Source organism: Brassica napus, chromosome C1, assembly GCF_020379485.1.
Source record: "Brassica napus cultivar Da-Ae chromosome C1, Da-Ae, whole genome shotgun sequence".
NCBI classification, from domain to species: Eukaryota; Viridiplantae; Streptophyta; class Magnoliopsida; order Brassicales; family Brassicaceae; genus Brassica; species Brassica napus.
Window position 1 is genome coordinate 35,456,467 of NC_063444.1, and position 24,038 is coordinate 35,480,504.

At 38.0% G+C, this 24,038-nt stretch overlaps 1 protein-coding gene and 2 pseudogenes across 1 annotated transcript; 1 reads left to right on the forward strand and 2 right to left on the reverse strand.

Annotated features, from left to right (window-relative positions):
* Nucleotides 1-5,932: 5,932 nt before the first annotated feature.
* On the forward strand, nt 5,933-9,148 carry LOC106422434 (annotated as a pseudogene).
* A 4,813-nt stretch (nt 9,149-13,961) lies between these two features.
* Nucleotides 13,962-16,738, reverse strand: LOC106436490 (annotated as a pseudogene).
* A 5,213-nt stretch (nt 16,739-21,951) lies between these two features.
* Nucleotides 21,952-23,869, reverse strand: LOC106436492 (probable glucan endo-1,3-beta-glucosidase A6). The gene is made up of 3 exons (XM_048745690.1): nt 23,710-23,869; nt 22,272-23,621; nt 21,952-22,171 (listed from the first exon to the last, which is right to left on the reverse strand). The coding sequence occupies exons 1-3, from the start codon at nt 23,753-23,755 to the stop codon at nt 22,134-22,136; spliced, it is 1,434 nt and encodes a 477-aa protein (XP_048601647.1). The 5' UTR covers nt 23,756-23,869; the 3' UTR covers nt 21,952-22,133.
* Between the last annotated feature and the right edge of the window lie 169 nt (nt 23,870-24,038).

Consider the following 24,038-nt stretch of genomic DNA (forward strand, 5'->3'; position numbering starts at 1 on the left):
TGCTGCTAAACGATGAAATTAACAACAGTGAGCAATTGCTGTAAATTAAATCTGATTTAGTGCTCAGCTGAACTTGACCAGCCCCAAAGTTAAATAAACCTCAGCAGATAGTATTTAGTTATTTACTCAGGTTGCTTAACTTCTAAAATAAAAGATATTGAAATCGTATACTCTCAAGATCCAAATATAAAGACTCATTTTATTATAGCTTAAGCTCAATTCAAAGCTTTCTCTCTAAACTCACAAGTTATGCCACAATATTGACATCTCCTTATATAACTCATATAAACTCCTAAACTCTCCTAAACTCGTTAGGAAACATATCTTATGGATAACTATCAATATTCCTAAACTCATTAGGATAGTTTATAAACCAAGCTATGTTCAAGCTAAGCCAACATTTTCCCCCTTAAGCTTGAACTCACCATCATTCACATCTTGAACTCCAATGAGATCCCTCATCTCTCTGAACTTGATCCTACCAAGTGCTTTAGTTAGAATATCAGCTTTCTGGACTCTACCAGCCACAAATTCCAAGTCCACCAATCCATCTTCTACACACTCTCTTATGAAATGAAACCTTGTGTGAATATGCTTGCTCCTCCCGTGAAACACCGGATTCTTAGAGAGCGCGATCGCAGATTTATTGTCAATACGAATGACTGCTTTCTGAGCTCCTCTGTTCATGATCTCTTCAAGTAGTTCTTGTAGCCACAAGGCATGTTTAGTTGTCTCCGTCGCCGCCATGAACTCTGCTTCACAAGAGGATAATGCAACAACCTCTTGCTTTTGAGAACACCAGGTAACAGGGCACTCATCCAAATAAAAAACGTGTCCAGTCGTGCTTCTACCATCATCAGGGTCTGCATTGTAACTACTATCGCTGTAGCCAATGATTCCTTTCTTGTTTCCACGCTTGAAGTGCAGCCCGAGTGAACAAGTGTCGCGGAGATAACGTAGAACTTATTTTAACGCGGCTCCGTGTGAAGTCTTGGGGTCGTGCATATACCGGCTTAGGACTCCCACAGACTGCGCAAGATCAGGCCTAGTATGTATCAGATAACGAAGGCAGCCGATGTTTCTTCTGAACTCCTTTTCGTTGACTCCTTCTTCTTCATCGGCTTTTGACAACTTGAGCCCTTGATCCATAGGAACATGAACATCATTGCATCCCCACATTCCTGCTTCCTCCAAGATTCTTGTCGCATATCTCTCTTGATTTAAGAAAATACCTTCTGTAGTTTGGATCACTTCGATCCCAAGATAGTACGTAAGCTTCCCCAAGTCACTCATTTCAAATTTCATCGCCATCTCCCTCTTGAACTCTTGAATAACGTCTAGATTAGTACCTGTAACGAGCAGGTCGTCCACATATACTGCAACCAACAAAAGACAATCCTTCGTTTGCTTTCTAAAGAGAGACGGTTCTTTAGAACACTTCACGAAACTAAGCTCCTTAAGTATTGACTTCAACTTAATGTCCCAGGCTCTTGGCGCTTGCCGGAGTCCATAGAGAGCCTTGTGTAACCTATAAACCTTGTTCTCACTCCCTTTAATCTTGAATCCCTCAGGCTGCAAGACATATACTTCTTCTAATAGATCTCCATGTAGAAACGCGGTTTTTACATCTAGATGATGTATCTCCCACCCGTTTGATGCTGCCAACCCTATAATAACTCGAACCGTTTCTATCCTTGCCACAGGAGCAAAGACTTCCTCAAAGTCTATGCCGTGACGCTGTACGTATCCTTTAGCTACGAGCCTTGCCTTATACTTCTTTATGTTTCCATCTGCATTCCGTTTGATTTTGAAAACCCATTTTAAACCTATCGCCTTGCAACCATCAGGGAGATCGACAAGATTCCATGTTTTGTTTTTTTCTTATCGAAGAGAGTTCGTCTTCGCACGCCTCTCTCCAGACTCTCTCGACTTTTGCTTCGTTCCAATCCCATGGCTCCTCATTGACAAGCAAAAGAATACGTTCTGTCTCAAGCTCTTCGAGGAACAAAACATAGTCATCCAAGTAACTCGGACGTGTTGTTTCCCTAGTTGATCTTCTCAGAGAAGGTTGTTCTTCTGTTGGCTCGTCATCTTCATCGCTATAAGTTTCCTCTTTAACAATAACATCATCGTTAGCTGAATCCTTGATTGCTTCATCATCGTTAGCGGCTTCTTCAGTTGCAATTCTTTTATTCTCACCATCAAGACTCGGGTATGTGATCAAACTCTGATCTCCTGTTGCTTCCTTTCCTTTTGTTTCCCATTCCCAGCTCCTGAGTTCATCGAAAACAACATCCCTACTGACGACCGCTCTGCGCACCTTTGGGTCAAATAAGCGATAAGATTTTGTTCCTGGTTCAACACCAAGATGCACCAACACTCGAGATCTATCGTCTAGTTTCTTTAGATGTGGAGCTTCAGTTTTTGCGTAGCGGACACAACCGAAAACACGTAAGTGACCCACGTTTGGCTTCTTCTTCTTAAGACTCTCGTATGGAGTCTGTGTTTTCAAGGTTCTTGTTGCTACCCGATTGATCAAGTATGTTGAATGTCTGACTGCCTCACCCCACAACCAATTTGGCACTTTCATATGCTTCATAATGCTTCTTGTCATCTCCATTAATGTCCTATTACGTCTCTCTACGACTCCGTTCTGTTGTGGTGAGTACGGAGCTGTTAGATGTCGCTGTATCCCTTGACTCTCGCAATAGGCTTGGAACTCGAAAGACGTGAATTCACCACCTCGATCTGTTTGGAAGGTTTTGATTCTTTCTCCAGTTTCTTGCTCGACAATATTCTTAAACGCTTTGAACTTGACAAATGCCTCGCTCTTTTCTTTCATTAGGATTGTCCACATGTATCTGGAATGATCATCAATCAGAACAAATACATACCTATTACTTGCTGCGATTGGAGGTGAGATGGGTCCACAGAGGTCTCCGTGAATGAGCTCCAGAACGTTGGTGGCACGGTACGTCGTTGCTTTGGGAAATACTCGACGCGTTTGTTTTCCCAGAAGACAGGAGGCACATGTTTCTTTCTCAATAGATATTCTCGGAATACCTGTGACAATGTCTCTGCTTATCATTGTTTTCATGGTGTCGATGTTTACTTGTCCGAGTCTTGCATGCCACACAGCCGAGTCATCTTCCATCGAGGCCTGCAAGCACCTATTGTTCTCCACGTCCATGGCCACTTTGTAGAGTCGGTTCTTAGATCGAACTGATTTGATCAATAGGTTGCCGTCACGATCGTATAGAGTCAAGTAATCATCTTTCATTCTTACATCACAACCAGCCTCCGTTGCTTGACCAAGACTGATAATATTACTTCTTAGATCCGGAATGAAGTAGCATCAGATAGTATTTTCTTCTTGTCATCCTTACTAGCAAAAAGAATTGATCCCTTTCCTTTTATATCTATCCTGGAGTCATCACCAAACCTAACTTTCCCTGTGATCTTTTCATCAATCTTAGTGAAATAATCACGGTTTCAAGTCATGTGATTACTTGCCCCGTTGTCCAAATACCATATGTTGTCTTTATCAGAATGAGACTCGAACCTGCTTGGCATAACTTTCTCTTCGTTGAGATACACTACTTCGTGCATCATTAACTCCTCTGCTTCTCGTGTGCTTTCATTTTCATTCTCCTGTGTTTCTTGGAGTTTAAGTAAACGATCAGGGCAATCGTAAACATAATGCCCTGTTTTATCACACCGATAACATACGACTTTAGACACATCTCTCCCCTGTCTCCAGTCACGCTGATTATATCTACCACGCCCCCTTCCTCGATTGTTGTATTAACGTCCTCTGCCTCTACCATAGCTGCCCTGCAGATTTTGACTTTGTGAATCCATGTTTGTATACATAAGCTTTCCTTGCTCTTCCTCTTGATCACTATCTTGAATCAGTTCTTCATAGGCTTTTAACCTACCGACGATGTCTTCAAACGTCGTTGTATTCAGGTTCAAGACTTGTTCCAGCGCAGCTATGATATGGATGTACTTCTTTCGTGGGAGACTGCTCAAAAACTTCTTCACAAGCTTGGATTCTTCGATATCTTCACCTAGACCTGATGACTTGGAAGATAACTCAGCAAGTTTCCCAGAGAACTCATCAATGGTTTCTGATTCCTTCATCTTCAATCTTCCGAAGTCTTCCATTAAGGTTTGTAGTCTCGCCTCACGAACTCTATCTGCTCCCACATGCCTAGCTTTTATCGCTTCCCATACGTCTTTTGAGGTATCTAGGTTGCCAACGGTTAGTATTAGGGTTTATGGTATTGATTGAAAGAGAAGTGCTCGAGCCATGTCATTTTTTTCGACCTCATTCACTCCTGGTTCTATCGTTTCCCAGACTTTATGTACTTAAGTGCCGCCTTCATCCTCATGCTCCATACCGTATAGTTTGTAGTTGTAAGCATTGGGCATTGAATTGACGATGAAATTCTCTCCTTTGCCGTAGGTGTTGTTGCTGCTATAATATCCCCCATGTTTTATCTTCTCACTAATAACTCTGTTTCACGAATTTGGATGCTTTTGAACCGATTTCAATAGAAGCTCTGATACCAATTATTGAAATCGTATACTCTCAAGATCCAAATATAAAGACTCACTTTATTATAGCTTAAGCTCAACTCAAAGCATTCTCTCTAAACTCACAAGTTATGCCACAAGATTGGCATCTCCTTATATAACTCATATAAACTCCTAAACTCATTAGGAAACATATCTTATGGATAACTATCAATATTTCTAAACTCATCAGGATAGCTTATAAACCAAGCTATGCCAACAAAAGATCAATTTAATATGGAAATTTGAGCATATGACCAACAAAAAATTAGTAATGCAGTAACTAATCAAGTAATCATTAGCATTATGTACTAAGAAGTCTACGATATTTTACATATATGTTGAAAAGGTGGATAAAATTATAGTCCGATGGTTAGACACACTCGATTGGATTTGTATGACTCTTCAGGAAAAAGATCAAAGGAAACAACATGCGATGAAGAACACACATTGAAGGGTATAACAAGTGTGAATTAATTGATGGGATAAACAGAAAGGGAACCTCAACGGAGTATGAAAGTGTGTGATAGGAAGAAACAAAACATCCACATCGATGTAAGAAGTTAAACCTTGATTTTTCAGAAGATAGAAAATCAGAGAAAAAATCAATAGTTATGTTTATGTAGTATGTTTTATTCTAAAATTTTCGGCTTTGTAACACAGAATAAATCAAACTTCATGGTTTTCAGACGATAACACCAGTGTTTAAGAAAGCGGTCTAGGCGTTAGGTGAACCTAGTCCGCTTAGACTTTCATATAATCGTTGGTATTAGACGGACAACAAATTTTGGCAGGCTAAGCGGTTATTAGGCGGTAGTAGGCGGACTAGGCATTTTAATTTTGTCTAGAATTTTAAGTGACTTTAAATTAATAACTAAATCAAAACATAGTTTTGTTTTTTGAAACAAATATAGTAAAAACTAGGGTTTTTTTAGCTTGAGATTAGGTTCATTATTCTCGACTCTTCATCTTAATTCTTGATGTGTTCAGTCTAGTATTTCTCTTTGTTACTAGAAATTTAGATAGTTTTCTTTGGTTCAACAGCAATCATGAACCGTTGTTTTATTTTTTTGTTTGTTTTTATTTATCATCTTCTTTTTTTCCAACGGATACCATTTCTGATTAACCTCGTTTAAAATTTTACAATACTTAGGGCATGATTATCGGGGTATCTTGGGCTTGGTCCTTAGGTATTTCGGCCCAAAAAAAATATAAAAAAGCCGCGACATCATAAGAAATTAAGCCGAACGTCCCCCATTAAGATGTTTTTGGGCTGGTCCTTCGTCACAGGTGGCAGCATTCGATTGGAGAAGGTATCCGCGTAGGGCAAAGACCTCTTCTCCTCTCTCACAACTCTCTCTCTTGTCTCTCCCGTGTCTCTCTCGACGGCGATAGAGAACGACATCCAAATTCAAGCTTCTCTGGTTTCGATCACAACTCTCTCTTGTCTCTACCGTGTCTCTCTCACTCACAACTCTCTCTTGTCTTCTCTCTCACTCACAACTCTCTCTTGTCTCTCCCATGTCTTCTCTCTCACAACTCTCTCTTGTCTCTCCCGAGCCTTTGGTTTCGATCGGTGGGGAGCGATCTTTTCTCGTCTCTCACGAGCCTCTGTCAAAGGCGATAAGTAACCGACATCCTCTTTCAAGCCTCTCCGCCGATTTGAAAAAGGTATGTTTTTTTTTCTACCGCTTTGAGATTTAATTGTCGATCTACCTCCTCCGAATGATTGCATGATTCCCGTTTGTTGATCTTGTTGCTGTTTGTCTTGATTGCATGATTCTCGTTTGTAGATTGCATGATTCCCGTGTGTTGATCTTGTTGCTGTTTGTCTTGTCTTGATTGCATGATTCCCGTGTGTTGATCTTGTTGCTGTTTGTCTTGTCTTGACTGCTTGTTGAGTTATAGAGTTGATTGTTTCATTAGACTGTTCTGTTATTGTAATGAAATGATTCCCGTTGATAGATTGTTTCTAATTAAATTGTTGTGATGAAATGATTCCCGTTTTATTATAGATTGTTTCTAATTATATGTATTTGTTACTTGTCGTTATTGGCCGATGAAATGTCTAGCTTCATTTCGAATTTGATGAACATGTCTAGCTTCATTTCGAAATTGATGAACCTGTCTAGCTTCATTTCGAATTTGTTCATGACATCTTCTTTGTAGCCGATGAACCTGTGTAGCTTCATTTCGAATTTGATTTCACCATTGAAGGTACTGGTTACTTGTTGTTTCTTGTCACAGTCGTTGTTAATGCTAAAATGAATATAGTAGGTACCAAATAAAGTTTGTTTCTTGTCACAGTCGTTGTTAATGCTAAAATGAAATCTTGTAACAAAATCTTGAAGGTACCAAATAAAGTTTGTTTACAATGATATCGATGACAGCTTTCTAGTTGTGTAGAATCTTTTAACTAAAATGCATTGTTGTAACTAAAATGCATTCCATGTCTGATTGTGTAACCAGATCTCTTTAAAATTTAATGAAAATGTAACCGAGAATTGATAGCTTTGTACTTGTTAGAAATGTAATAACTGATGATTAGACTTTGGTAGATAATGGTTGGGTGGTTGTGACTTATTACTTGTTACGGTTTCAACTATTAAACCCCAATATGTCATAATTATCTCCATACGCTTCTTTCTCTCCTCTTTCCTTAAATTGGCTCGTTGTTCTCTATACTCTCATCTCTGTTCTTGGTGGTATGGATTCAAACAATCCTGATATGGATTCAACGAATCCATATAGCCAGTATCGTAGTTATGTAGGGCTTCTTAACAGCCAAAGAGAACATGTAGTTCATCAAAACTTTTCTTATGAAAGTTTTCCCTCTAGTGCAAACCTTGGATCCCCTGAAATCCCTCCGTTAAGTTCTCAACAATCTGAAGCTCCAGCTGTACCTGAAGACACACCCGCGGAGCGTCGGGAGAGAAAGAAATGGTCTCCAGCTGATGACGAGGTTCTAATAAGCGTGTGGCTCAACACCTCTAAGGACGCTGTTGTTGGAAACGAACAGAAGTCACGCAACTTCTGGAAAAGAGTAGGACAATACTACGCAGCAAGTCCTCATGCCATACAGGGTGGTGATGCGAGCTCTCATAACCATTGTAAGCAAAGGTGGTCAAAGATCAACGACCTAACGAATAAGTTCTGTGGAGCATACGCAGCTGCAGAGAGACAAATCACCAGCGGACAGAATGAGAACGACGTTCTAAAGGTGGCTCATGACATCTTCTACTCCGACCACAACACAAAGTTTACCTTAGAGCATGTGTGGTGTATCTTGAGGTATGAACAGAAGTGGATAAGCCTCAACAGTCGTAAAAATACTGCTAATGGTAAGAGAAAAACAACTGATGAGCCCGAGGCAGTTTCGCAAAGTTCAAGCATAGATGTTGGAGAGCATGAGATGCGGCCCGAGGGTATCAAAGCTGCAAAGGCAAGCATGAAAAATGGTACAGGGAAGGCTTTTGAGGAGTATAAGAGCATGTGGGAGATGAAGATGGGAGATTTGGCCATGAAGGAGAGACTATCCAAGCTCGCCATTCTTGACACTCTCCTTGCTAAGAAGGAACCACTTAGTGAGAGTGAAGAAATTGTGAAGAATAAACTCCTTGCCCAGTATTTCTAAATATGAATGTGATGTTTAATGTGATGTTTAATGTGATGTTTGAACTTGTTGTTTTCTTTATGAACTTTGATGTATGAAATTTCTTGGTGTGGTTTATTAAATAAAAATGTTTGTTTTTAGCTAAAGCTTATAGAGTTGTTTCCTAAAACTAGCAACCGCAAAGTTATTAAATAAAAACTAATTTACTGAGCTTTTCTTTGCAGGTAAGGAAGATATGGGACTGGATTACAGCTATACGCAGCCGTCGCTATCGGAGGAGTATGGTGACAACTCAGCCGACAGTGGCTACAGCCAAATGGAGGCTGATATACTGCTGGACCAAACTGAGATTGAAGCCGCGCGGCGTCAGTACCCTCCGCAGCCTGAAGTTGAGTTTGGCTTCCCCAAGGAATGCTACTGTGGTGGCGAACCGCTTGTAGCCACATCTTACACAAGAAATGACCCTGGGAGAAGATACTACACCTGTGAGAACATCGACGATGGAGACTGCCATGTTTGGAAATGGTGGGATGTGGCGGCTACCGAGGAGATCAGAGCCCTATCGAGACTTGCGGCCACCTCTCGGATAAGGTTGATTATCTAACGTGTGTGAGTGACTACGACACGCAGCTTAACCAGGTAAAGGAACTGCATTACGAGACAGAGCAGAAGTTGGTTAGCCTTGAGAGAATTGTGTGTGACTTAGCTAAAAAAAATTTTAGGTTTAGGAATGGCTTTCAACTCGTTGTAGGTTTTATGGTTGTTGTGTTAGGGATAATAGCCATGCTCCTCTTGATCAAGTAACTGCAGCTCATTTCCTTGTTGCTCATATGTAGTTGTTGTAGGTTTGAACTCTTGGCTTTGAACTTGTATGCACTTGATAGCCATGGTCCTCTTGTATGAACTCGTTGAACTTGTATTTTGTATGCTCTTTTGTATGAACTCGTTGAACTAGTATTTTGTATGCTCGTTGAAAAACTTGTATACTTCACGGGATTATCAAGTAAGAAACTTGCTCACGGGATATAGAATCACACAAACAAACAAATAAATCTCTTACACAATCAAAGAACCTATAAAGCCTACTATGACACTAACAAGCTACTATCACGGGTGATTCATACACTTGCACTATCACGGGAGATTCATACAATCACAACCTTCTGCCTATAAGTATGAAATCTTGTTTCATTACACTTACACTTTCATCTATCCTCAACTCATTTCTATAATAACTTTTTTTTTCATTTGAAATGCCATCTTCTTCCCATTATCATTACCACAAAGATGATGATGCTGATGATGAACTTGAATCCCGATTTCAAAATTTTTTCCAGTAGCTTTGGAATGATTATTTTAGCGAAACACCCACCTACCCGGACTATTTATTCCGCCGACGTTTTCGAATGAACAAGCCATTGTTCTTACGTATTGTGCATCGTCTCTCCACAGAAGTAGAGTATTTTCAACCATCAGAAGATGCAACCGGACGGTCAAGTCTATCACCACTCCAAAAATGTACTGCAGCAATTCGTCAATTGGCATATGGTGGTGGAGCAGATACAGTTGACGAATATGTACGACTAGGTAAAACAACGGCTCAAAAATGTTTGCACCAATTTACCGCCGGAATAATCCACTTGTTTGGCGATGAATGCTTAAGACGTCCCACACCGGAGGATCTTGAAAGACTACTACAAATTGGAGAAGAACGTGGATTTCCCGGGATGGTTGGAAGCATCGATTGTATGCATTGGGAGTGGAAGAACTGCCCCACCGCTTGGAAAGGAATGTATTCACGAGGAACCAGCAAACCAACAATTGTATTGGAGGCGGTAGCTTCATCAGACCTCTGGATATGGCATGCGTTTTTTGGAGCTCCAGGTACTATGAACGATCTTAATATTCTTGATCGATCACCTGTTTTTGATGAAATAATTAACGTAAATGCTCCGGAAGTCAATTTCTATGTCAACGGAAGGGAGTACCATTTGGCTTACTACCTCGCCGATGGTATTTATCCGAAATGGGTGACTTTTATTCAATCTATCCGACTGCCACAAGGTCCAAAGAATTGTTTATTTGCTAAGCACCAAGAAGCCGTGCGAAAAGATGTTGAGCGTGCTTTGGAGTCCTGCAAGCTAGATTTGCCGTTGTTAGAAATCCATCTAATCTATGGTATAAATACAAAATAGGAAATATTATGAGAGCATGTATCATACTCCATAATATGATTGTCGAAGATGAACGAGATTCATACACTCAGCATAACGCTTCAGAATTTCAGCAAGGAGAAGATGTGGATCCTACATTTGTAGTCAAAAGGACTACAAATCTTGGTAATACAATTGGCCGTCGAGCAGAAGTTCGGGATAGACAAGGCCATCAACAATTAAAAGAAGATTTGATTGAAAATATATGGGCTAAATTTGGACATCTCCCGAGTAACTACAATGATTAGAGAAACTTGGACGGAAAAAACAAAAACTACAATATTTAAGTTTCTATGAATTCAATAAAATAATTTTTTTTTCCAACTTTGAAATGTTTTCATGTTTTCAATTTTAATGTTATATGTTTTTTAATAATTTTCCTTTTATATGTTGTTACTTATTTAAATTAATAATAAATTTACTAAGAACCATCAAATTAATCCTACCAATAATTCTAATATTTGGGATTGTCCTTAACCTTGGTCCTTAACATAAAAAAAAATACTAAATTAATCTAAGGACTTAAGCATAAGTCCTACCAATAATCATGCCCTTAGATCCTTAACAAAGGATTAAAAAAAGCTATAGACAAAGGAAGCCTAAATATAATTTTTGAAACTCATTTGAAGCAATCTTGATTCCAAAAGATGTCTTGATGCAAAACAGCTAGCCCTGCACTTTTCCAAACCAGATAGAGAGATAAGTCTTCTTCTGCCTTCTAACTCTTGTCGGTGATGATACTTTACCGTCTCTATCGAGACCAATCAATTTTGCACGAAGCTGAAGGTGAATATCTTTGACGATTGCCTGAGGCGCAGTGGCGGACCCACTTGAAGACTAATGGTGTCAACTGACACCACAAAAATAATAAAAATTTAATTTGTGGGCTTGTTTCATTAATGATATGTGGCGTAGTTGGTTAGGTAGTGCAGTGTTGAACCCACAAAACACAAGTTCAATTCTCCTAAACTACACTGTTGAACCTTTTTGACCCCACATAAAAATTTTCTTGGGTCCGCCACTCCTGAGGCGTCCTGTGAACGTTGGAGTGGAGTCTGCTATTTCTTTCTTTCCATACATGGTATATGGCTGCTTGAAAAATCAGTATGATAATGGTTTTGAACCTCTTTTCTACCGTAAGATAGCCAATCCAGGTGACAATGCTCTGAAAAGATCGAGGAAACAATAACCCTGTTCTCGCCATCAACAAAGTCCAAATCTCATTTGAGAAATGACAATCGAAAAACAAATGGTGGGCTGTTTCAGATTCAATATCACACAATAGACAATCCGGAGATATCGCCATTCCCCAAGATCTTAACCTGTCCTTTGTAGACATTCTTTCCCTCAAAACCAACCAAGTGATAAAAGCATGTTTTGGAATCCTTTTGTTGAACCAAACCTTAATAACAGTGCTTAATAAAGAACACAACAATACTTGTTTTCTAGTTGATAGTTATTAAATAGAAGTTAGAAGTTATATCTAATGATATATTGCTTTCACGTCTCACCAGATTCATAGAGTTAGCTTCGTCTGAGTTAAAATATTTCACCACCTCTAGGCAATACAGAGTCTTCCCATCTGACTTGAATTGGCTTGCCTTTGTGGAATCGTTGTTAGTGAATGTTATAAAAAGAGTCTTAACCATAAATAATAAAAGCATAGATAAGTCTCATATGTAAAGCTTGTACTCTGAATCAATAAGTTGAGTTTGAGGTTGTTTACTTCCTTATAATTTTGTTGAGGGTTGGAGATAGAGGGACTTGAACCCTCACGATTTTAAAAGTCAAAGGATTTTCATCTTACTATAAATTTCATTGTTGTCAGTATTGACAAGTACAATGTGACTCTATCTTTATTCTCGTCCGATTAATAAGTTCCATCAAGGATCTATCAGACTATGAAATGAATCATTTGACCAACACAAGGTAGTGATCAATGACAACTACGACATTGTCGTCATATCGTATTATCGTCTCATTGTAAAGTTTGAGTTCTTTACAAGTACGTACAATTTGTACAGCTCTGATCACTTCTGATCTTTCTAGAGGAGTATTTGGTATTGCGTCCTTGATTACAGCAACAATAACGTCACCAATATGAGCATAGCGACGATTACTAGCTCCTAAATACAGAAATACAGGGGAGACTTTTTCACACACTGGCCCCTTGAGACATAAACGTTAATCAAAGTTGAGAAAGTGATTGTGTCGGGATCATATCCAAGTTTCAACATCTTCCCCATAACAGAAAAAGCAAAACCGAGTTTCTGGAGCCGGCAGAAGCAATTGATCATAATGTTGAGAGTGAAGAGATCATATACAATCACTTTCAGTTCCATTTGCTTGCAGAGATGTAACACGAGATCACACATGTTTTGTTCTGGACACTTCACTAAGCAATCTGTTGAAATCTATGATAGTAGGAAGAGGACGAGACTGAATCATGGACTGAAAGAGAGAAACAGCATCATCCTTCTTGATACCAACAATCCCACTGGTTAATAATCTCTCTTTGTAAGAAACTCTACCATCACTGAGAACAGAGAAGGCGGAAGAGAAGAGAAATAATGCGATTCTCTTAGTACCTGTCTCGGAGAAACGAGGCTGAACCAATGCGAAAGCTTTACGTTGAAGAGGAATCAATCTTTGTATCATCTTCTCTTATTCAGGTGAATCTCTTCCTTTTCTGCGTCGATCATGTGCTTTGGAGGAAACCCGGTTCGATAATCATGTATCTAAACCAGGTTCGATTTGCTTCTCTTTTTTTTTGAGGAAATACAACCAATCAGAGTTTTGGTTCGGTTTACAATTATCATTTAAAAATTGGGTTGAACTTACAATTATACCGTTAGAAACAAGAAGAATCAACTCAACAAAATGTAGTAAACATGAGCACAATCTGTTTTGTTTGAAGCTTTTCATGTCTTTCCTTTAGCTCTTGTACTTAGTTTTCAGACGAGCAAGATTGTGTTTTGAAACTCAAAACTTTTTTTTTTTTTTTTTTTTTGGCAATTCTTAGTTACATGGTACTTGCTTGTTGATCTCTGTTATTACAGAGTTTTTTTTTTTAATTTAACTTGGGAATTAAAATCTTTGTGCAGCTAATTGTCTTTAGATTCCCAAGTTCAATAAAAACAAAAAAAAAACTCTGTAGTAACAGAAGATTTTTAGTACTTTAAGCCAATCATTACTCTTTTACTACATAAGGTTTTCACTTGAGTGAATATAACAAAGGTTGTAGATGATATTGACACTAGAATTTCAAAAGAAAAAAATCTACCTTATATATCAATTTATTCCTAGCTGTTAGGCAGTTCTGAAGAGAGCAAAGTGGGACGTGAAACATCAGTGTCCAAAAGGGAGGCTATTATGAATAGCTCTAAAATCATCAGTCATCATAGATGCCAAGAACCTTCCTTAGAAGATCAAAAGAGCACTCAAAGAACTAAAACTAAGGATCAATACTAAGTCAACTCTGGGTTTCACAGAAGATGACCAAATTCAACTCAAGGAATCTGGTTCTGATCCTAAGATTCCCAAATATCAGAAAACAAAAACACTGGTTGGTTCAATGAACCAAAAAAACATTAGTTAGTGACTAGTGAGTGATCCTTTTAAACCCACAGACAGTTAGCTCCAAATGTGTCACAGATCAATCAATTGGTCAGAAGAAAATCGAAAAAGAAGACACGGAGCTCAAACTCTTAATGATAGCTTTATACCGACACAATGAGTCAACCAATATTGACCAGAAACACACAAGTTTTCAGGAAACATAGATTCTCAATGTAAATTATTGGCGGGAAGTGAAGAGGGACGAATTAGCCACGGAGGAAAGAGGAGCAACCAGAGTCAGAATCTTGGTGATTTGTCTCGAAAAGAAGATTTATTTCAATCCAACAATGATGATTTGTCTTGAGAAGGACCAGACAGCATATCTAGAAATCTTTTGTCCAATCTACCATCCACTAACATATCCATAACCATCTTTATAGTGGAAGCATCTGCAGAGAAGCCACACCTGTTCATTTCTTCGATGAGTTCAACTGATGTGGCTAAGTCACCACCATCTCGGAGATGTGCTCTGATTATTGTGTTGTATGTACAGTAATTTGGTTCATATCCATCTTCCTTCATTTTTCTAAACAATGCATCCGCTTCAGACAGTGAACCTTTCTTACATAATCCTGACAACATTATGTTGTATGACTGAATATCACGCTTTACTCCTTTGAGAGAGAGGCTGCAAAATAGTTCCCAAGCATCATCGATCTTACTTGCATTGCACATCCCGTGAATGCTTATAGAATATATACAAATACCAGGATCCATCTTACTATTGTGCATTTGATCAAGTATTTCCAAAGCCTTTTCTAGTTCTCCATTGTCACACAACCCATCCAGTAAAATACCTTATGTCACAATATCAGGATGAGCACCTTCAGAAACCATCTCTTGGAAGAGTTCTTTGGCGACATTAAGTTTCCCTGATCGACAAAACCCTTGGACGAGTGTGTTATAAGTGACTGTATTGGCAACCACTCCTCTCAGATTCATATTGCGGAAAAGAGTCATACCATCATCAACCCGTTTAGCCTTACAGTATCCGTTTATAAGGATATTAAGCGTCACGATATCAGGATCGCATCCCTTGCTAACCATCAGATTCTTCATCATCTGGTTGGCTTCATCTAAGCGGTTCTCCATGCACAACCCATATATCAAAGAATTATATGTAGTGGTGTCAGGATCTATGCCTCTTGTGATCATCTCATTGTACAATTCTTGAGCCTCAGAAAACTTCCCCTCTTTCACAAGACTATCAATCAAAGCATTGAAAGTGATGACGTCCGGGGTGATGTCCCTTCTAATCATATCTCTCAGCAACTGTGCGCCGTCATCCCATCTGCCAGCATTACAGAAGCCTCTTATGAGAGAGTTGTAGGTAACGACATCCGCTTTGATCCCTTTGATTTCCATTTCAGTGAAAAGGCTGAGTGCATCTTCGAGGCTCCCATCTTTGCAAAGACTGTCGATGATGGTATTGTATGTGACTACGTGAGGCTTGGCCTTTCTATGTTCCATCTTTCTGAACAGATTCAAGGCCAAGGCAGTGTTCCCTGACTTACACATTCTGTTCAAAATAGGACCATAGGTAAACTGATCGGCTTGGCATCCTTTATCCATCGTTCGATCTATTAAATCCACTGCTTCAGACACATTACCCTTGAGACAAAGTCCATTGACAAGAGTGTTGAGGGTGATGAGATCAGGTACATGTTGGCTTAGGACCATACAATCAACTAACTCCACAGCCTCGAAGACTCTACCCTCGAGGCATAAGCCATTGAGGAGGGAGTTATATGTGACTGTGTTATGCTCATACCCAAGTTTCAACATCTTACCCATAGCAGAGAAAGCAAAACGGAGTTTCCGGCGGGCGACGGCAGAAGCAATTGATGACAATACTCAGCGTGTAGTGGTCATGTGCAATCCCATTCAACTCCATTTTCTTGCACAGAGCCAAGACGAGGAGATCATACTGTTTTGTTTTGGCAACTAAACCAAACAATTTGTTGAAATCAATAACCGTAGGAAGAGGACGAGACCCAATCATCGACTGGAAAAGAGCTAACAGCATCATCTTTCTTGATATCAACGACGAGCCCACTTCTCAATTTCTCTCTGTAAGATGAGATCTTTCTAACAGTGCTGCTGAGAGCAGAGAAGAAAGCATTTCTCAGAGTACCTGTCTCAGTTGAACGGGGATGAACCAATCTCAAAGCAGTAAGACGATTCCGTCTTTGTGTCCTCAAAATCATCTTAGAGCTTCAAATGAATCATCCTCTTCTTCTTCTTAGGGCACACAAAGATGGATTCGCGCTCTGGAGAATTGTTGAGGAGAGACGGAACAAAAAGAGGAAGACCGGTTAGGTGATTATTCCGGTTCAATTAAATTTCGTGTCGTTATCTTCTTCTTTTTCAACCGAATGCATCAACGAGCCTCTGTTTTGTTTGTTACGATTAGAATGTACCATATAGCCAAAATCTCTCAAGTAAATAACTCGAAAGTGGAAAAAAAAAACAGAGGCTCCGCTCAACTAGGAGTCTCGATTCGGGCTGGCCGGTCCGGTCCGGCCCAAACCCGCTAAGCCCGTAAATATTTGAGTCCGGCCGGAAAATATTTTGGGTCTAGAATTCTAAGTCTAGCCCGACCCTTATAGGGCTTTTCAGACTTTTCGAAAAATAATTTGTTATTGTCACTTCGACCATTTTAATACATGTGAATTTTCATTAAAAAAAATCAGTTTCATTTTTTTGTTTTAAAATGTAAAGTGAGTTTAAACTTTTCTTCTTTATCAAAAATGTTTTTTTTATGGTTTAAAAATATTATAAACAAACTAAGTTTAATAAGATTTAAATAATCAAATATAAATTAAAACTAAATATATAAGAGAACAAAATTTATGATAAACACGGTAAAACGTTTCATACTTTGTATTTTGAAATTAAAAAAAAAAACATATTGTACATCAAAGAAGAAGTATATTTGCAAAATTTAAAATGTGACACTTGTAATGATCAAACAATAAAGTGCATTAACAACTTTTTTTTTTTTTTTTTTTTTTTTTTTTTTTTGACAGCAACAACTTTTATATTTGCTTTATTAGAGTTTGGATAAAAATATTAAAATAATATATCAATACTACTAATGGTTTTGATTGCAAGAACGATAATATTTAAGATAAAATATTAAATTTCGTGTTTTAGGGCTGGCCCTAACCCAAACGGATTTAGGGCCAAAATATCCAAAGCCCAAATGGGCTTAGCCCGAAAGCCCAATTTTTTTTACGGGCTCGGGCTACGGGCTTCGGCCCTAATTTACATGTATAGGCTAAGGAGACATCAATTATATCCAAAAGACGTAATTCAGAATTAGCCGGTTAGAACCCATCTAAACCAGACAACTTATTACAAACACAAGACATCCATTAAACAACTTATTACAAATACAAGACAGTCAATCCGAAATGTCACGAAATCTCCAGCGCTTCGGGGATGCCCTCAGCGACAAGGAACAAGTACTCGGGTGTATGTCCAACTCGTTTAGACCATAGATTGAAACACAAAAAGGAATTTTTTTTGAAATATCAAGGATCAGTACCTGTTAATAAAATAGAGGAACTCGATTCATTATTTCAAAAGATAGATCATTTATATCTTCTATTTCTATTGTGTTTGAAACATATGGTTTACATTGGTGCAAATCCAATCAACTCCATTTTTTAGAAAACCCCCAATGATAACAAATGGTTATCCATTAAGCGGGGGAAATTTCATTTTTATTATAAAGATTCTCACTCTTGAAAGAAAAAAACTGACTAATAGAGTAAATAACCAAATCAATTTTAAAATATAATATTGTTACTGTATAAAATGGATCTCGTTGTGAAAGACCTATTACTGGAATATTAATGGAACAGAGCCAAAAAATGTGAATCGTACAAGTTACCAATAGTATTGATTAATTAAAAAAAAACAAAACTCGGTGTATAGAGAAAAACGGGGTTCTGGCGTATAGAGATATACAGTGTAAAAGGAAGTGAAGCCAACCAATTTTGGACATCTTGTGCAACTCATACAATAAATCTGATGGTGGAAAGTATTGTTAAACTTCATTTGTTTGAGCAAACGATTAACAAGGCTAAGGCATTTACCATTTTTATTTATGCCCATCACAAGACTCTACGCATGATGAGGAAGTTTACAAAGAAAAGAAAAATAGTAAGGCCTAGAGTAACTAGATTTGCACCTGCTTTCCTTACATTGAAAAGTTTAATGGATAAGAAAGAAAACTTAAAGATGATGTTTGCTAGCAATGAATGGGTATAATGTAAATGGGCAAAGCATCCTAAAGGATTCGTAGCCTATCATACAACTTGGAATATAGAGTTTTGGGATGGTGTAGAAATGTGTCTGAAAGTGTTTAAACCCTTGGTTAGAGTACTAAGATTTGTTGATGGAGATCAGAAGCCTACAATGGGTTTTTGCATGGAGAGTTAGAAGCAGCAAAGAAAGAAATATGCAAAGCACTGAACAATCTGGAGAAGAATTACAAACCAATCCTCAATATTGTTGTTGGGAAGGGAAATGGTCGTCTTGATAGTCATTTTCATTGGATGGCATATCTCTTGAATTCTTATTATTTTTATAAGGATACGACTATTCATTTCGACTGGGATGTCATTACTTCTACTTTCAAGTGTGTTGCTGCTTTTTATCCGAATGATCTTGATGCTCAAACATTTGTCATCAACACTGAAATTGCAATGTATGCAAAAAGAGAGGGAAATTTTGAGAATGATCTTGATGCTCAAACATTTGGGCATCCAATAGCCATTAAAAGATGCTCAAAAAATGATGAAAATGATGATCAAAATTTGTTTTTTGAGAATTTGTGTATTTTGAATCTTTTTTATATATTATTTTGCTAATCAAATAATTCTTTGTAGTTCAATGGTGGAATTTTTATGGGGTTGAAGTTCCTAAGTTACAAACAATGCAAGAAAGATTTTGTCTCTTACGACTAGCTCTTCGGGATGTGAACGTAAATGGAGTACTTTCGAAGGGGTAAGTATTTCAATTTATTTCACGAGCTTAGAAATGTTTGTGTGTCTTATTTATTCAGTTTTATGTAGGTACGTACCAAAAAAAGAAATAGACTTTTGATGCAAAACGGTTGAACAATCTTGTCTATGTCCAATTCAACATGAGATTAATGGCTAAAAGCAAAAAGAGAAGAATGTGGACATACTACTTGCAGATTCTGCTATTCATGCTCAGGATTGGATTGTTGAAGAAACTGATGTGGAACTAGGAGCCTCATCTAAGGATGATGATTTGATGAGAAAGCTTGATGAGTCTGGTTCTGAGTCTGATGATGAGGAAGAAATTGACGTGAAATTTGACTCAGATGATGAATAAATTTTAGAGGAGATACAATGAACAACATGATTAAAATCACTGTTAGAATTCATAGGACAAACTTATTTGCCTATTTATATTTTATGTTAAAACACTACACTACGTTGGTTTGACGTTTGTTTGAGTTTTCTTAACGTTTTATTTATTTTTTGGACAAAATTCTTTGTTTATTAGTTATTACTATATATATATATATATATATATATGGTTTGTTATTAATCCACCTAGTCCGCCTAAAATTGCCTAGTCAAGGCACTGGGCGGAGGACTCCGGCCCGCTTAGCGTTCTCTTTAACACTGGATAAAAATCTTGATCTATTACAAATACATATTTTTTTTTCATATTTTCTTCCAACAATCAATATGTAGATGTTTATAGTACGCTATATTATACTATTCAATTAATGGTCAATGTATAATAGTATGTTATTTTTTTGTCAAAACTTGATTTCATTAAGTAAGCCCAATGGGCACTTACAACTTGGCATCAGATACAAAAGCCCAAAGAAAATTAGTGTAAGACATTATTATAACCTAATAGAGAAAATGGCGAGAGCTTCGTGTCCGCAAAAAGAGCTCCGAGAAGACACGCGTCCAAACGCATGACCTTCGCACTGGAAGCGGTGAACCCGGCCGCTGCAAGCTTCCTCCACCGGTGCTGCAAGCTTCCTCCACCGGTGCTGCTCCTGAATCGTTCCTCTATCATGTCGTTTCTTCAAGACCTAAGATCTGGTACCAATAGAACTCCATCTTCCACTTAAACCGTTGTTTATGGTTGAAAACTCAGCCTCCAATAGATGATAAACTCGGGGAGAGCTCGGAGGATCTATGGGAGATTTTTGTCGAACCATCAAAGAGATGCCGGCTTATCTAAATCTCTATATAATTCTACCGAGAGCAAATCCAACACCACATCATCCCTTCCTCAAAGAAACTTTACTAAAAGCCTATCATTGGCTTCACATAAGAAAGTAGAGATTGACTCTAATTAGAAAGGAGTAAGTGAGATCTATGGAGAAAAAGAATCCAACACAATAACATACGGGATCTGAAATTTGTTGTGAAAGAGGAGAGATTAACTTTATTTGATTTCAAAAGCAGTTTAGGATAGGATAAAACTTGAAGAAACATGAAGAACAACCCAACCCGATTTTGGAGATACACAACAAAAAACGCATAAAGCGAAGCTTATTCCTCAACAGGAAAAAAGAAATCGCCAAAGCGAAGCAAAAGATTCAATCTTTCGATTGAAATTATCTTACATCAAAACCATAACAAATCTCTCATCCTCCCTCTGAAAAATTAGATTCTGGTAAGAGGGACAGGAAGAGAGAATTCTCTCTAGAAAGAAGAGAGAGAGAGAGTTATATAATAGTATGTTATAATATTTGCAACTGTTGTATTAAAAAAAATGAGTCTATTGTTTTATATTATATGTTTAATAAATATAGTATAGTATAATATAATATAACAGTTGCGTACATCGTATTTGACGAAAGACCACGTGTGGACAAATAGGTATCCGTCTGTTTTCATGTCAAATTGTCACATCCAATTAAACTTTACATTATTACATGATTAGTTTTCTTATTTTATTTTCAATATTGCTATTTGTCTAATTGACGCCTTTAGATATGGATAATCATCTAAAATAGCTATTTTTAAGTTTTTGTCACAAAAGTAGCACTCAAAAAAGAAAATGATCAAAATAACCATTTTTTATTTTAAAAATTTTAATATTATTATTTTTTTTTTTAATTTGAAACTCTATCCTCAAAACTCTACCCCTTAACTCTAAACTCTAAGTTTAAATTAGTTAACCTTAGGGTATAAATATATTTTTACTCCAAATGTATAAATGGATAATTATCTAAAATAGCTATTTTTAAGTTTTTGTCACAAAAGTAGCACTAAAAAAAATGATCAAAATAGCCATTTTTTATTTTAAAAATTTTAATATTATTTTTTTATTTTTTTTAAATTTGAAACTCTATCCTCAAAACTCCACCCCTTAACTCTAAACTCTGAGTTTAGATTAATTAACCCTATGGTATAAATGTATTTTTACTCTTTAATAAAAAAAATTTTAGTCATTTTCTTATTTGAATGTTAATAAACTAAAAATAACTGTCGTATGAAATTTCTTTTTAGATATCTACAAACCAAAAAGGGAATATATTTAATTTTAATTATGATGTTAATAAAATGTAGGCTAAGCCAAAATTAGTGTAGTTCCCGAATTGGTGTGACTGTATAAAGTATGCGTGATTTGGTTCAATTGGTTCTTTCGACATAAAATGTAATATCATTTCCTCAAACGCATTAATATATTACTATATAGAAACATAAGAAATGATGCAAGCTTCACTTTTTTTTTTTTTTATAACCGTAGTGTAGTGTGATCCCAAAAGCTTTCTAGACCCAAAAACTAATCACTATGAGGTTCGCAGGATCCGCCTTTTCTTACCACTTAAGGTTCTCTGGATGACCAAGGGAAATCGAACTCATGGCGATACTCACAGTTGTGGACCATTTTTACCATTAGGCCAACACCGCTTGGTTAATTTTAAAATATCAATATTTTTCATTGTTTATTCGATATTCCTCAACAATAGGAAACAAGAAGTACAAACTTGGAATAATAAGGAAATTAAAAACTACTAAGAACAAGATTGATTTAATACGAATGATCCAGCTTTTGAACCTTCTCCATACCCTTTAATTTTGACTCTTGAGGAGGTCTTACAGGGTAACGCTAGGGAACTTGCATTGTTCATTTCCTGTAGAAAATAGTCATTACAATCACAGAGTATTTAAATTATTAAGAATTGATTATTCATTTTCTTATTAGACAAGAATTATAAGTTAATAAAAGCTTACCTGGGTTGGTCGTGGTCTCACGCGCCAAGCCGTTGAAGTAGCACTGGGAGCTTTGGTTCCGGAACTGAGCCCAGTACGAGCTAAATGCATAGCTTGCGTGCCAAGTAACCGAAACTGGTGCGTAACACTCTCTTCCCGGTGCCAAAGCTGCACATGTGGCATTGCTTCTTCCACAAGCAAAGTCAAGCGCCTGCCCTAACTCCGTCTCGTTAGCTCCTTCTACCGCCACACACCACACGTTGCCCTTGAACGGAACATTGTTATTTGGTTTAGGCAACGAACCAAGACTAGAAACCGGTCTTGTCCCACTCAAATCAATATCGTAGATCTGTGTACCGTTAGGATTCAAAATTCCCCAATGCCTCTCTGTTCCTGAACCGGGTTTCTGGTTTTCATTGAATAATGAGAACAAAAACGTCGGTATTGGTGAACCGCGTCTAGCAGGTGTGCCGAGTGGCGGGTTAGCAGTCATCTTCTTGATCAAATTCCGGTTATAAGTTGCGGCATTGAAAATGTTAGCTCCGGTTTCGTCGATATCACCGGAGTTAGGCCACCCGGTTTCAGAGATTGCAAGACGGACGTTGGGGTAACCGAGCTTGGTCATCGCGAAGATAACCGAATCGAGCATCTGGTCTAATAGATTGGTGTAAACCAAACCGGTTTGAGGGTCGGTATAAGTTGAATTCGATTCGAACAGAGCGAAATCCAAATGGTTGTTAACCGGATCAGTGGACCAAGGGAAGTAAGGGTAAACATCAAGGAAGAAGAAAGAGTTTGTACCGTTGAGAAACTTCAGCAACGGTAACATCACCGGAGCGGCGACTTCTTCCCGGAATGTTCCATTGGACGGAGGAAAACTCGACCGGAGAACATCCATGGCGAGTGGTGTTCCGACTTTGATGTTGTGAATGCCTCTTGCTCTAAGAGAGTTCACGATCTTACGCATGGCCGGGACAAGGTTCGCCCATATTTGCTTGTCTTGGTCGGAGTTGTAGCTGAGAATTTCGTTTCCGACAAGGACGAATCGGATTCTTGTTTGTGGGTAGTGAGGAAGAACGTTGGTGTTGACCCAGTTGTCTGCGGCCGCTTGGTCGGCACCGATGGAAATGATTTGGTTGTTAGGGACCATGATTGTGACGTAGAGATTGGTCTGAGAGAGGAGCATTAGGGTTTCTTGATCGGCGTTGTAAAGCTTAACGTGGCCTGCTTTAATGGATTTGACGAGGTTGATTGATTGGTAAGGAGATGGGAGATTGTTACCTAATCTTCCGTAGTTTATACCAATCGGCCTGCTTGCAAGTGATAACAATGTTTTGTTGTTCTGTGGACCAATTGCGTAGCTACATGAACCTGTAAGAAGAAGACAAGAGTATGGTAAATACTAGTGAAAGTGTCTTTGCTCATCGAATCATAATGTATTAAGTGCAAGGAGACTTACTTGAAAGGGCAACGAGAGTGAAAATGAACAGAGCAAAAGAAGCCATTGGAAACAAAATGTTGTTGATTGGAGAGTGATGAGTTGATTTTGGGATGAAGGAGAAGAGACTTGTTGAAAGGGGTATTTAAGAGGAGATTAAAGGATTGTGTTTTAAGGATTAAGATATAGATAATCATGCAAGAAAAGCTTCTGATCAAACTATTAATTGTTTCTTGAACTTTCCCAGTTCTTTGGTGTTTCTTTTCTTCCTTTGTTTATAATATATGTGTCTTAGAAGACTGGTTGGTTGGCTTGTTCTGTTGTTCAAAGGAGACCAAGAACCTCTTTGC

Bases quoted from the DNA above. Each gene is read 5' to 3' on its own strand.
- LOC106436492 (XM_048745690.1), bottom strand. From the start codon at position 23,755: ATGGCTTCTTTTGCTCTGTTCATTTTCACTCTCGTTGCCCTTTCAA. The intron at 23,622-23,709 runs GTAAGTCTCCTT...TTCTTCTTACAG, and splicing joins CACTCTCGTTGCCCTTTCAA to GTTCATGTAGCTACGCAATT. The intron at 22,172-22,271 runs GTAAGCTTTTAT...TATTTTCTACAG, and splicing joins TGAGACCACGACCAACCCAG to GAAATGAACAATGCAAGTTC.